The 14,113-nt window shown below is 44.2% G+C and overlaps 1 protein-coding gene and 1 long non-coding RNA gene across 3 annotated transcripts; one reads left to right on the top strand and one right to left on the bottom strand.

Annotated features, from left to right (window-relative positions):
- The first annotated feature begins 2,913 nt into the window (after positions 1–2,913).
- On the top strand, positions 2,914–8,974 carry LOC106806655 (F-box/LRR-repeat protein 20-like). Of its 2 annotated transcripts, XM_014808662.1 has the most exons (6): positions 2,914–2,985; positions 3,545–3,697; positions 4,219–4,680; positions 5,020–5,119; positions 5,696–6,935; positions 7,088–8,974. In XM_014808662.1, exons 3-6 carry the CDS (start codon positions 4,315–4,317, stop codon positions 7,308–7,310), a joined length of 1,929 nt encoding a protein of 642 aa, XP_014664148.1. In that variant the 5' UTR covers positions 2,914–2,985; positions 3,545–3,697; positions 4,219–4,314; the 3' UTR covers positions 7,311–8,974. The 2 variants fall into 2 exon arrangements, with proteins under 2 accessions (XP_014664148.1, XP_014664149.1); XM_014808663.1 differs by lacking the exon at positions 2,914–2,985 and having other exon boundaries at positions 3,543–3,697.
- Positions 8,975–11,111: 2,137 nt separating this feature from the next.
- On the bottom strand, positions 11,112–13,330 carry LOC106806642. Its single transcript, XR_001393569.1, has 3 exons — positions 13,007–13,330; positions 12,696–12,781; positions 11,112–11,820 (listed from the first exon to the last, which is right to left on the bottom strand). It is a non-coding gene; the product is annotated as an uncharacterized LOC106806642 (long non-coding RNA).
- Positions 13,331–14,113: the final 783 nt, after the last annotated feature.

Below are 14,113 nucleotides of genomic sequence, written 5' to 3'. Positions count from 1 at the left end.
GAGTACTAAAAAGGAGAATGAAATGAAATATTAAGAAGAAAGAAAAGCGGGCGAGAGAGGAAAGAGAAAGAAGAGCGCGCGAATATATATATATATATAGTTATATAATATATATAGATATATGATATATATAATATATTAAGAAGTAATAATAGGAAATGTACCCCTTATCTTATCCTAATCTTCTTGTTATTTATATTATTCTTATTTTAGCCTTTATTATGTAATACTTATTATACACTTATTCTATTATTATTACTCCCCCCTAATTATCGCTTATCCCAATCTCTAAAAAAATAAGATTCCGCCCGATCTTATCCATGAATCTTACGCCTAATTATCTACTTCGGATATATATTATAGTATATATATAATATATAAGTATAGAGAGAGAGAGAGAGAGAGAGAGAGAGAGAGAGAGAGAGGAGAGAGGAGAGAGAGAGAAGAGAGAGAGAGAGAAAAGAGAGTGAGTTGAGTGAGTGATGAGAGAGAGAGAGAGAGAGGAGAGAGAGAAGGGAAGAGAGAGAGAGAGAGACAGAGAGAGTGAGTGAGTGAGTGGGTGAGTGAGTGAGTGAGTGAGTGAGTGAGTGAGATTAAAAAGTTTGTTTACGCTCAGTTTTCGTTTACACTATACTTAACCCGACTGCTTAATTAATTCTATACAGGGGTGACAACAAAGTTACAGCAGTTAAAAATCAATTACACAATTTTACTCTGGTATAAACTTTTAGATAGACGCACAATGGAATTTATCACGACCTGTTTACACACGGGTGGAGAATGCATGTAAAGAGCTAAGGCACAGGAAAGAGGTACTACTCGGCTCTCTAAAGCCTAGGATACACTGCGCGATTTTCTACGTTGGCCGCTTGCGATCGATAAATACGGTGCCGGGTCCGCGCGGTGTACGTGCCCGGTCTCACGGCACCGTATTTCGCTCGCGATCCCATACGCCCGGCGCATCGCTCGGATTCAACATGTTGAATATTTCCGCCCGGTTTTTCGACCCGGCAGCGTATTTATCGATCGGCGGATCGCAAGCGGCCAGCGTAGAAAATCGCATAGTGTGTCCTAGGCTTAACCATTTATGTAATCGGTAGCGGGCACATTTTTGGCCGGGAACGGTGTTAATAGCAGCCAACGGGTGAACTGGCACTTGGAGCGTTTCAATAAAGTAACAGCGCTCGCTCTCTTTTATCGATTATTCTAACAAACGAAAGAGTAAGTAGGCTTACACAAGACAGCCACGAAAATGTGCTAAACCAGTGCGGCACTGGCCCCATGCAACCAGGTCAACTGCGGACCATTTCGTAGCTTAATTTCGCTTTAGCAACCGTGTAGCGACGAAACTGAAAGTAGGTGAATCCGTCCGGTCAGGCTAGCCGACGTAAGGCCCATTGCTTTCGTTCGATGATGCAAATTTAATCTGTCGGCGAAGCGCGTAATTAGGGACCGCGGTAGCACCCAACACGTTATTTATTACGTGCGCCTGTAATTCTTTGAGATACAAGCATCCACGGCCAAGCTATCGGCATAATGAGGATAATGTAGATGATTTACTTAGTCTACACATTGCTGCCTAATTATTCCCTCTTTTTCTCTCTCTTACCCCCTCCCCCCGCTCTCCCTCCCCTTCTCTCTGTATCACTCTCTCGCGCTCTCTGTCACTTTTGTTCTGTTTCTCTCCCCCTAATCCCTTGTCACTTTATCTTGCTCTCGCTTTCGCTCGCTTTGTCTCTAGCTGTCGATCACTATCTCCACTCTATCTGCATCGGTATCTCTCTGTCTATCCGTATCGGTATCTCTCTGTCTATCTCTATCGGTATCCTTATCTCTACCTCTATCTTTAGCTATGTAATTCTTGTTCTTGTCATTCCCCGTCTTTCAGCCCGAGTATTCGTGGTTTGAACAATACACGTAAACCCCATTACGATGCATTTCACACACTTTCGATTTTTAGTTAGTATTACACTAGAATTTCGAACTTTTAGGTTAGCGTGGCAGCCAGCTCTTGGTCCGGCATTCCGTCTTTGCAGAGAAGTGGGACAGTCTCATAAAGAGTAGTATTTTCGCTATTTTGTTGTGTCTTGTCCGAAGAGCGCACCTGATGCGTTCAATCGACCTTAATACGCCCAAGAATCGTGCCCGACCGCGAGGAGCATGCACACGGCCGTCCTACGTCATAACGTCATAACGTCATAACTCTGCACGCATGCGGTGCGACTAATCGGTCTAGGAGCAGCATCTACTAATCCTGAAAGATCAGAATGTATGATACGGTTTAAAAGGATGGAATGCAAACAGGGGGGGGGGGAGAGCCCGCGCGGTTAGCTTAAAAGAGGAGAAAAGGGCGAAAGTAAATGAAAGTGTATGTGCGTGCTTGTTTGCGTGCGTGCGCGAGCGTGTGTGTGTGTGTGTGTGTGTGTGTGTGTGTGTGTGTGTGTGTGTGTGTGTGTGTGTGTGTGTGTGTGTGTGTGAGTGTGGATATGTGACCGTGTAATTCGGTGAATCTTGCTAAAAGAAAGTGTATGATATAGATAAAGCTAATTATCTTACATTATAGATCCGAACAAAATTATGCAGCTCAATGTAAAAAATGCGGCTTTTACCGATGCGCCCAATTCTATCAACATGAGCTGAACTGCGGAGACAAGTGCAGACATGTAAACAGTGAAGATCGTTTACAGGGACGCAACTTGCTGTCAAAAAACTCCGCAGAAATGCCCTTCCCGAAAAAAATCTCCATCTCAATGGTGTAAATCGTTCAACGCAAAGCAGGTTGGAACCCCCTTGTTTTAGGAACGCTGTTCCTATTGACGAAGCGGCCAAAAGCGAGGCACCGTTATAGTCATTTCGACAATGTTTTAAGAATACGCGTTCAGGGCCATGACCGCTGAGGGGAAGAGACAGCCGCTTGGATGAGGAGACGTGTACGTGGTGGAGGCAGATGCGGTGCGGATGACGTGAAGGAGATTTCGTTTATAGGTACACGAGGTCCATTTTCCTAAAATTACCATACTCTGTACTCGCGCATGTCCAGTATATATGCGGAAAGTTACATGATTGTTTTGCAATTATATATTTATAGTAGAAAGTATATTCTCACGAGTAGTTTGCTATGCCGAATGCTTATCTTAATGTCCGACTTCAACAAATATCAGAGTTATCGAGACAGTGGTCGACAGTAGAAATGGGAGACAGGGAGACGATAAAAGTTAGCGAGAGGTGAACAACATAAAAGAAGGGGATAAATTGTGGATAAAGAGTGCGGAGCGAATAGCTTGCATTACTGCTCTTGTAACCCGAGAACACAAAGACTGTGAGCACGTGATTGGTTGCCTCGTGACTGAGCTGGTGCTACAGCATCAGTACCACCGCAGCTTGCCAACTTCCCGCATCCTCTATATAGACGTTTGAAAGTACCACTTGAGTATCTTGCGACAGCATAGCATGCATACGTGGTTGCCATCTACAGCTACAACGGCGAGCGCGCGTGCTCAATCTCTCTATTTATACCACATCGCCTTCAATGAAATAACAGCAGTTACAGGGCAGGCTCACGACGTCGTGTTTTGATGTCAGCGCGCTTCTCGGGCAAAATGAGCGATTAAACTTGGCTATTCCCGGCGACTATAGAGTAGCACAGCAAGACACATATTCTGCAGCAATCGACGCAGAGGAAGGAAGCGAGAAAGAGGCAAGTACTACACTAGAGCAGGTCTTTATCAGTCGATGTAGAGTTCCGGATTAGGCACATACGTGCTTTCGCACAACCTAGCCAATACAGTGGTGGGCGTTTGTAAACTCTCTTCCATTTTCTTCTCTCGCTCTCTTTCTCTTTCTTTCTCTCTCTCTCTCTCTCTCTCTCTCTCTCTCTCTATGTCTACGTGTGTATGTGTGTGTGTGTGTGTGGTGTGTGTGTGTGTGTGTTATGTGTGTGTTGTGTGTGTGTGTGTGTGTGTGTGTGTGTGTGTGCGTGCGTGCGTTCGCCTGTGTATGTGTCTACTATGGTCACTATTTTTGGAAATGTTACAGCGCCGTATATAGCGACAATAATGAACATGGTTAGTGAATACCAATTCGCGCGAGCTCAACATTTGCCCAAAACATTATACCGTAGAAAATAACCATCGCAACACGTTTATGAGTGATTTGGTATACAAATATCTATCTGAATGTTTGACCTTATTACACGAACATTTACTAATATATTTTTAGGAACTCTCAAATCATTTCCGAGTGTGGTCCATCCACAATATCTAAGGTGACACATCAACGAGGTGGTAACGAAGTTCCTTGTGTGTTAAAACAAACATGACGAGTTGGCCCAAAGATAACGCCAAGGTGATTGACGATAGCACACCAAACTTGGGGGCACTACATGACGATGAAACAAAAATGAACATCAAAAAGGATGTTATCAAAAACAAATGGGAGCTTTGCGATTACACAACCGACATTGCTGACGATGAAGCTGTTGTCGAAATTCTTCCCGATTCACTGGTTCTGAAAATCTTCGGCTACCTGGACACAGCGAACCTCTGCTGTGGGGTGCGACCAACCTGTCGACATTGGTACGAGCTCAGCTATGATCGATCACTGTGGAGACTGTTAGACGTGAGCGAGTCTGCGGTTACAGACGCCGAGTTGTTGATGCTGCTGGACACCGTCAAGGACCAGGTAAGTATACCTGCTGAACGGGAGTTAATGACAAAGTATTGTTTCCGCGGGATATGGTGAAGAAATGTGTAAGTAGCTATCTAAATGGGCTAAACTTGTGAGTTTCTGATGAGTATACAGTTCATCGCCGCGGACGAGATGTGATCCACAATAGCTAGTATTAAGAAGTAGGGCAACTGATTAAATGTGGCTGCGGTCACTGTATGTTCCAGGCGGACATTGGAAAGCCAAAAAGATGCTTTCAACAAAGACAATAATAAATTATTATTGGTAAAATATATCTAGTCAGTATATGTCTCTAGTTGTTGTAGTCTTGTTGTCGTGGCGGTGTTGTTACAGGTACAGGAGATTAACCTGGGCCGTTGCAGTGCCCTTACCGACGTTGGCTTCGTGCACGCCGGCATCACTTGCACTAAACTAAGAAAATTACATGTAAACAGTAAGTTACACAAGGTTCTGCAGCTACAGAAGGAGAGGTCACAAGATGCGTGACAGCTATTGTTAGCGCGCGAGTGTGTGTGCGTGTATGCGTGCGATGGTGCACGCGTACGTGTCTGTTATGTGCGTTTGTTTGTTTGTGCGCGCGCGCGCGTGTGTGTGTGTGTGTGTGTGTGTGTGTGTGTGTGTGTGTGTGTGTGTGTGTGTGTGTGTGTGTGTACGTGCGTGCGAGTGAGCGAGCGAACGAACGTGGGTACTGCGTGCGTGCGTGCGTGTGCAGTTATGTGCGTGCGGGTGAGCGTGGGTGCTGCGTGAGTGCTTGAATAGGTGCGTACGTGCGCGCGTGTGTTGGTGAATGCGTGCGTGTGTGTGTGTGTGTGTGCTTACGTACGAACGTGGTGTGTGTGTTTTCAGTTTCGTGCGCGCGCACGAGTGTGCTTGTGTCTGTGCGTCAGTGCATCCGCGCATGCGTTCGTGCCTTCTGCGTTCACGCGCGTACGCGTGCGATGATGTGTGCGTGAGCTTCCATTAGAAAAATGAGAGATTCGGACCTTTAACCGCTTGCTTGTGCTTGCAGATACACAAATCTCGGATGAGGGCCTCAGTGCGCTTGTGCACAAGTATCCACACCTGCGACAGATTTCTGTCTACATGTGTCCGTGTCTGTCTAGCATCTATGCACATCTGTCCAAGCTAAATTACTTGGAAGAGTTCGTCAACCCTTACCTAGGGATGGACGACCCACCAGAGGACTTTATAACGGGGCTCAGCGGAATTCTGGGAAACTGCACGCGACTGCGCGTGCTCGTTATTGACGAGTGCCCAAGTCTAACGGATGATGCGCTCGAACAGATTGCACAGCAGTGCCCCCTGCTGGCCAAGCTGCAGCTTGTTGGCTCCATGAACGTCACCGATGACGGCCTGGTTGCATTTTCGAAGGGCTGCCTCAGCTTGCTGTCATTGAATGTTGCTATGACGACCATCGGCGATCATGCTATCGCAGAGATCACCACTAGGTGCCGTTCGCTGCAGAACCTAACGATATCCGGGGCTGCGCGCATCACCGACCGCGGGCTAGCCGCTGTGGGGCGCCACTGTGCATCTCTGCGCTGTCTCGTCGTGAATGATTCCTTCGTCACGCCTAGTAGCGTGACAGACACGGGCATTTCAGCTATCGCGCGTGGCTGTCGCCAGTTACGCTACCTGGAAATATGCTACTGCCAACACGTGGGCGATACAAGTGTGGTGTTGCTGGCACGCTGCTGCCCCCTGCTTGAGAAACTGCATGTCATGGGCAGCGAAGGAGTTACGGACGTAACCCTGCAGGCAGTGGCTGAAACCTGCCCACGCTTTTCCTGTCTAGTCGCACAATCGTGTCCCGGTATCACCGACGTCGGAATCACAGCTCTTCTCACCAAGTGTCGGCAACTAGAGGTGGTGGACGTTGCCAGATGCACAAACGTCAAGTCGTTTGGTGAGATACTCGTAGAGTCTCCAAGTCGACTCAGTGTACTCGACGTGAGCATGTGCGAAGCTATAGGTGGCGCTGCTCTGCAGCAGATGGCCGAGTGGAGTCCTGGTCTTGATCACCTGTTCATGCACGGGTGCGTGGAGGTGGATGACGACGGAGTGAGGGCGCTGGTGCAGCGATGCTCCATCCTGCAGCACCTCGAGCTGTCAGTGCTACCATCGCAGCGCTCCCTGGTAACGGACGTGGGTCTCGGTCACATCGCCACGCATTGTAAACATCTACAGCAGCTAAACATCAGAGGAAACTGTTACGTCACCGAGGCAGGCCTTTTGCTTCTGCTGACAAAGTAAGTGTGCGGTTCGAAATTCGAAGGCTTCCTCTATGAGGTCGGCTGGGCAAGTGACTGGTCGCGTGGTATATCTATATGATGCATATATGGGTAGGGTACGTTCGTTGTTGGCGTCACAGCATAGAAATTTCTAATTCGTCTTTCTGCAGGTGCGTGGCACTTCGAAGACTCTTCCTTACGGTCGGTGCGGGCACAGAGCTAGAGGAAGACAGCATCTTTCAGTTGGTGGAGGCTGCAAGGGGGCGCTGTGAGGCTTTGCTAACGGGAACAGGAGCGCCGGACGCTCGCAACGCCAACTTCAGGTTTCCGCCGCTGGCAAAGACTCTGTACTGTCAGAAGAATGAGAACGTCATGGACTTTGGATTGTACTGACTCCTCATCACCCCTCAGATACCCCTTACGTGATAGCATACGCTCTAACACATTCTACAGCACACGCCCAGCTTTATATGACATGTACAAAGATTTGATGTCATGACGTGATCTGACCATGTACAATAGTAGATTATATATTACAATAGTAGATTATATACAATATTAACTGTGTAATTGTATCATACAGATACTATATAACTATATACCTATGCCTGTGCTATGATTATATTATGGGAAATGTGCATTAATAATGTTATGATGCGAGATAATGTAAGTTAAAATATATAATAAGGGATGTGGGTCTATTTGGAAAATGTGATGTACAATCTGATGTTATTTTATAATTCTGAATCTAGAGGCACTTTTCCATGAAAATGGCCATGTTGGTCGAGTAATTGTTTTCCCCCAATAGCAGTGCTGGGAATGAGTTCAGTATAATGGAAATGCTCAGGTACGAATTTAAAGGGTGCATGGTATGTTGGGTGACTAGACACCCACCTTTAGACTGCAAGAAAATAATTGTACTCACTGAATTAAAATGAACTAAACATGTGTGAACAAATGAATTTGTTAAAGTTAACTAAAAAAAAAGAGGGAGGATACAGAAGGAAATTTATTCACTTGCGAATTGCCATTCAAAAATTTGTGATATCTAGCTAGCTGAAACAGTGTGTATACAATAGCCCGCGTCGAGAACATTTGTGAGCGCTTCATCGTTATACAACCAAGGAAAATGATGTCGAGGTTCGTGTATCGTACGCAGAAATAGTTATTGTTACCGCGGTAAAACTATACCCTTCTTAGCTAATCATAATTGCCTTGTTACACGTAATATATCCGCGGTTAAATCATTTTTACCCCGTACTTGTTACTGATCAGCGACGCGAGTGTCATTTCCAATGTACATTAGTATAGGGAAGTGTGGCGGGATCTTGCGGCCCAAGTAAAATCTTGGATCGGATTTTGCTAAGCACATCTTTCGCGGGCATACGCTTGCCCAGTTTGAGCGCGTATAAGATCGGCCGAAAATAATATCTTGGCTGGCAACAGCGACCAGCGACGCGAGCGCCATTCCCCAAGTATATTACAGGGATAAGAACAGCAAGAAAGGAAAAAAGAGGAAAAGATAACGAATGACAAGTACGAAGCGGCCAAGTGGGGAGGGTGCGGGAGGGGTGCACCCTCCCCCAAGGGGAATCCCCCCAGAATTTTTTTGAGAAAAATGGACTCTGTAACGGCATCTTTAGGCCATGTGGAGATACATTCTAGCTCAATTTAGGTATTTGCAAAAGCCATACTTGTAATATAATATTTTAACAACAGATTTGAGGCCTTCCCCATGACCTTTTGTTGCTAATCTAGCAACTGTACATAATGGCTAACAATATACATTAAACTGGTACAAAACAATTATAACATTTCTTTCAAGCATGAATAATTAAAATATAAAATTGTCATGCGATATAAAAATTTACTCAAACCATGTTAAAAGTTAACAGGCAGTACACTAATGTTTACCTGTCTAGCAGTTTAACAAATTAAACGGGCAGAATTGGTTGGTGCTGAAGTCAAAACAAATATTAATGATATTATATTGGATTGATTGGAATAGCCATTTGAAACAGAAATAGTCATCAGAAATAGAATCAGTGTTTTGTTTTCCCCCTTTTTTCTTTTTCCTTTTTTTCCACCGGATTTGCACAATTCACGCGGCTGTCAAATCGGCGGAATTCCGCCGATCGGCGGACAATTCTCATCCCTGATATTAGCATAGGGGAAGAACTGTGACGGGATGCTACGGTTAATGTGATATTTTTAGATCGGATTTTACCATGCACATCAGCCTCGGTCACGCCCCTGCTAATTTTGAACACATGAGATCGGCCGAAGACAATTATCTTGGCTCGCAACGGCGACCAGCGACGCGAGCGCCATGCCCTATGCAAATTACTATATAAGGGAAGTGTGGCGGGATGCTGCGGCCAAAGTGAAATTTGTAGATCGGATTTTACCATGCACGTCTGCCTCAGTCATGCCCCTGCCAATTTTGAGCGCATATTAAATTTTCGATAATTCAATAATTCGATTAAAATTTCGATCGGCCGAATAAAATTATCTTGGCTCGCAACGGCCACCAGAGACGCGAGCGCCGTTCCCCTTTGTACAAGTTAGCATAGGTTGATAATTGTAGCGGGATGATGCGACCAATGTAACAATTAGGCCAATGTAATAATTAGCCAATGTAACAATGTAACAATTAGGCCAATGTAACAATACAACAACGTAACAATGTAACAATGTAACAATGTAGATACGCATGCATGATCACTAACCAACGGCAAACAAGGTCAACTGTCAAGATTACAAACTGCGTGTGCCGCCCACCAGCAAAATAAGTTAACCACGGCCCTGTAAACCAGACACTCCAAGAATAAAAGTATACGTTGATGAAGGCTTCTTATATACACTCTTGGTTATATGTGTCGAGATAACGCGGGGATAGGTGGTGGTACACGTGGTAAGACTTCATGATCATATCTGTGTCCTGGTAATGGCCCTACTATAGTGATACGTGGTCTGTAGAGGTATAGCGAGGGGTAGACATTCACCCATAGTGACAGCTCGTGATCAGGCATATATGTTTCGGTAGTAGTATAGCTATCGTTAGATCTTTGGTTACCCTATTTGGTTATATGACGTAGCATGTGGGCATTCCCTCTCTGTCAGTAGACAAGATTACATCATGCCTGTCTCTTGGCTAGTTGTGGCTTAGTATACCACGGTGCCGTGCGAGAATTCACCATCATCATCATCAAGTTTGTCTCAAGTTTGATTAGGTAAATACCTACGCAATGTTTAGTAGAGGTATGGACGCAGGAACGTTGTGAGAGTCCATGTGGAGGGATTCGTCTCAATAACGTTAGTACTGTAACAAAAACGTGCTATTACTCATGAAGTCACAATTGAAATTCTCACTAGTAATACAAAAACAGGCCCAGTTACTAATATAGCTACACGTGCTGTTATATATGTTACATGCTATTTATATATATAGTATATTTTATGATACGGTGATAGACAGTCAAATACATGGAGTTGATGAATGAATAATTGTTTAAAGAAATGCCTGAAGACATTTCACATCACTGGCCGATATTTGTTTGATAAATTTAGTTAAACATATGTAATAATACTGGTAGTTTTATTTAAACAAAGGTATACAACCGTCAACTACTGCCAGTAGTGCTCATAGGGCCTATCTCCCCCAGGGTACTGCCGGAACGTACCCTGTGTACGGTCCGGTATACCGGAACGTACCCTGGTAACTATCTGATATGGTTAGGGTTAGGGTTAGGGAGTAGGCGTAGGCGACTCCCTAGACTCGTTAGTGGAGTAAGCGAGGTACGGTCCGGCATATTAGATAGTACCAGGGTACGTTCCGGCACTACCCTGGGGGAAATAGACCCTCTCAGCGCCAGTAGTAACAACATCAGCAGCAGATAGTGCAAGTACCAGCTGAGCTGAACAGAAACAGCAGCAGCAGTAGCAGCTACCACAGAACCAGTAGTAGCAACATTAGCTAATGATATAATATGGACCAGCAACAGCAGCAGTCATTTGCGTAACACCAACAGCAGCAGCAACAGCTGAAATGTCTTAGTATCAACCCAAGCAGCAGTGGTAACAGTACCAGTAGCAGTAGCAGTAGCAGTAGCAATAGCAGTAGCAGTAGCAGTAGCAGTAGCAGTAGCAGTGACATCACAATAACACAAGATCATAAGAACACATAATAGCAACTTAATAAAACAACAATCACCACAAATGTAATTAACGTCATGCCCCTGCAGCCTATAGCTGATGTTCTCATACACAACAAGATAGTCTCTTTAGAACTCAGATTGTAACCAACAAATATTTATGAAGGAAGTATACACAGACAACAATGGCCATATACTGAGCACATAAATAAACGTTTGAAGATATTTATACATTTCTCCATTGCTTGTTGAGCATTGGTACACTTGAGAAAAATTGTAAAATCAAAAAAGTTGACAAATTTGTAAAGCCGATCATATTTAGCTACATCCAAATTATTTCCATTTAGAAACTGGCAGGTTTGTGAGTGTGAATTTAATATTATTTTATACAGTATACAAACTCTACATATAGCAGATGACAGATTCTTCGCACATGTGTCAACGTGGTCCTACAAAACAATTGTGCGCGTTGGCCTCTTTTGTTACTTTGTACCTCCATTGCTTGTCTCGCTGACATTTTCCATCTCTAACTCGCTCATATTATATCTTGCTATACCAGTGTGTCTCTCAATCAACTTGCCGACCTGTTTCTACATTATAAAGCACGTGGGATTCTAGTCACATCACACATTCATGGGATAGTTGCATTTTGATGCTTCACTTTTCATTATGTTTTTTGTGCCAATCAAGGTTGCCCTTCTCTACAGACTCCCCGCGTCCGGCTGCTCTCTTACCACTGATCACCATCCCTGCAACACAGACACAATCTCATATCAAAGATGCATAACATAATGAGAGGTAGCATGCCGTGCTCAATCACTTACCTAGTCTCTGCTCCATAAGAAAGCACACCATGCTCGACCACGGACCATTTCGGCCAGCATGCTGTTTCTCGATCACTCACCCTGTCTCTACTCTGAGAATTGGTGCGTCTTTTCTCTATCACCCACCTTGTCTATAGTCTCGTAGTTACCATGCTACGCTCTGTTCCTCACCCTATTCCTGTACTGACAGGATACACACTAAGATCTGTAACTCACTCAGAGTCAGATGCTATTCTGTGCCTCACCTAGTATCTGTTCTTGCATGCTATATAGATGCTGTTGTCTCTGCTCTGACAGGAGGTATGTTATGGGGGAGCACACTATACTTTGCCATGAACCAGGGTTTAAGCTTTCGTTTGCTAATTCGCGAAATGCGAATTTAAGTTGAATTTCGCAAAATAATGTCAACATAAATTCGCCAAAACGCTAAAGCTAATTAGGCCCTCAGGCTGAACTCAAATTCTACCCACTAGCGACCACTACAAGCCAATTCGTAGGCCGCTCGAATTCTACACGAGATCGCTACTTGCGAACCCGAAGCATGAGGTACACTGCGTGTGTTCATTGTTTACTCAGTACCGAAACTTATCCAGAAATGACCGAAGATTATCAAAGTGGCTTACGCTACACACACGACTACATTACATAGTTGCTAGTTGTTGGTGGTAGTACATTAACATAGTTGGTAGAATTTGGCTAAACGTTTTCAGACCAAATAGCTGAATTGCTAACAATTTTGTTATCCAGGTCAAACCCTGATGTACCCAATGTGGGTAAGCCGCATTCATGTTGATACTAACCCAACGAAGCTACAAGAGTGGCAGCTATGATGTACCACATCATCTTGACACGGAACCTGTCCCTGGCACTTATCATGACAGTAGCCCTGCAAAAATATATGCAGTGTGGTTACATCTGTCTCATCTGTATCATAAGGTCTTAAAAGAACTTATGAAAAGTAACCTTAGAAAGACAGGAAGAGGAAAAGTGATAGGGACAGATCAAGACGAGCGAGGGAGAGCCATGGTCGCACTGTGGTATGGAAGGAAAGAGAGAGACGGGAAAGTGAGAGACACAAGTGCTAATGAAACCTATTTTCTGTGTTACTTACGGAATAATGTCGGGCACTGCGGCAATGTTGTCATATTTTTTAACTGCTACCAGGACACGCTTGTCAAAATTCGAGGTTGGATGTTGTCGAACTAAATAAATACAAGAAAATGATGGTAGGTTAGATCGCATAACTGTAATTTTAATTAAATTATGTAGGGTGTGACAGCAGTGTAATGTAGGTAGGTTGTGGATAATGTGGATGGGGAGTGAACTACAGACTTGTGAGTTAAAATTTAACGTTTTACAGGAGACATGGAAGAATCTTGGCAAAACCTTGATGACTTCAACCGAACCAGTCTGTTACCATAAACGCAATTTTTAGTTAAAGGTGCCAAAGCAGTATAAGCTTCTCATCTAAATTTGTACATTTTGTGGATGATAACTAATAAATAAGGGTTGGTGAAACCTTTGTTGAAACTCACAACTTTGCTAAACCATAGCACTCTGGCTATTTGTTAAAAATAGTCTTATGCTATGGATATATGCACGTAACTATTACATCCAGCTATGCACACTATAAAGGCATGAATTAAGCAGCTTTTGTGTGTGCGCACACTTGTGAGTGTTAAAAATTTAAATTAAAAACCCACGCTTTCTATGATTTCTGTAACCTTCACCGTAAAATGTACCTAAACAAAATGTGCAACTATAGAAACAAGTGCCGCAGAGCGACAGTGCTCAACTGGCGTGTACTGTAGCCGGGTATTCTTCTGGTAAACTCACTGGCAACCAAATCAAGTGCGCCCTCCCGCCACTGCGTTCACGCTCAGAGCATATATCTATAGGATACTACCAGGAGTAAGATAATATAGGAGGAGTATGACAGTCCAAAATACGTGAAATTCAACATTTGCTTGCCTAATTTTACCGATGATATATTACGTGCAACTCGATAAAAATTACATCTAAATTAGCGTTGGACATCCACCTCTCACTCAAACTGTTGGCTGTGGCGATAAGGCGTTTGAAAGTACGTGTAACCGTAACCGCCAACAGGGGGCATTCTTGTGAACAGACAAGAGACCATTCCTCACACTTCATAACAACAGTTCGGAAGGCGAGGAAAGCTAAGCCACAAGCCTAGTCAAAAGCTATGAACCATGTG

This window comes from Priapulus caudatus, unplaced genomic scaffold (genome assembly GCF_000485595.1).
Source record: "Priapulus caudatus unplaced genomic scaffold, Priapulus_caudatus-5.0.1 Scaffold171, whole genome shotgun sequence".
Taxonomy (NCBI): Eukaryota; Metazoa; Priapulida; class Priapulimorpha; order Priapulimorphida; family Priapulidae; genus Priapulus; species Priapulus caudatus.
The sequence above is the reverse complement of the archived record's forward strand: the minus strand, read 5'-3'. Positions and strand labels throughout refer to the sequence as shown.

Coding starts and splice junctions, on each gene's coding strand:
- LOC106806655 (XM_014808662.1), top strand. CDS start 4,315: ATGACGAGTTGGCCCAAAGATAACGCCAAGGTGATTGACGATAGCACA. Junction 4,681..5,019: donor TGGACACCGTCAAGGACCAG/GTAAGTATACCT, acceptor GTGTTGTTACAG/GTACAGGAGATTAACCTGGG. Junction 5,120..5,695: donor AAGAAAATTACATGTAAACA/GTAAGTTACACA, acceptor TTGTGCTTGCAG/ATACACAAATCTCGGATGAG.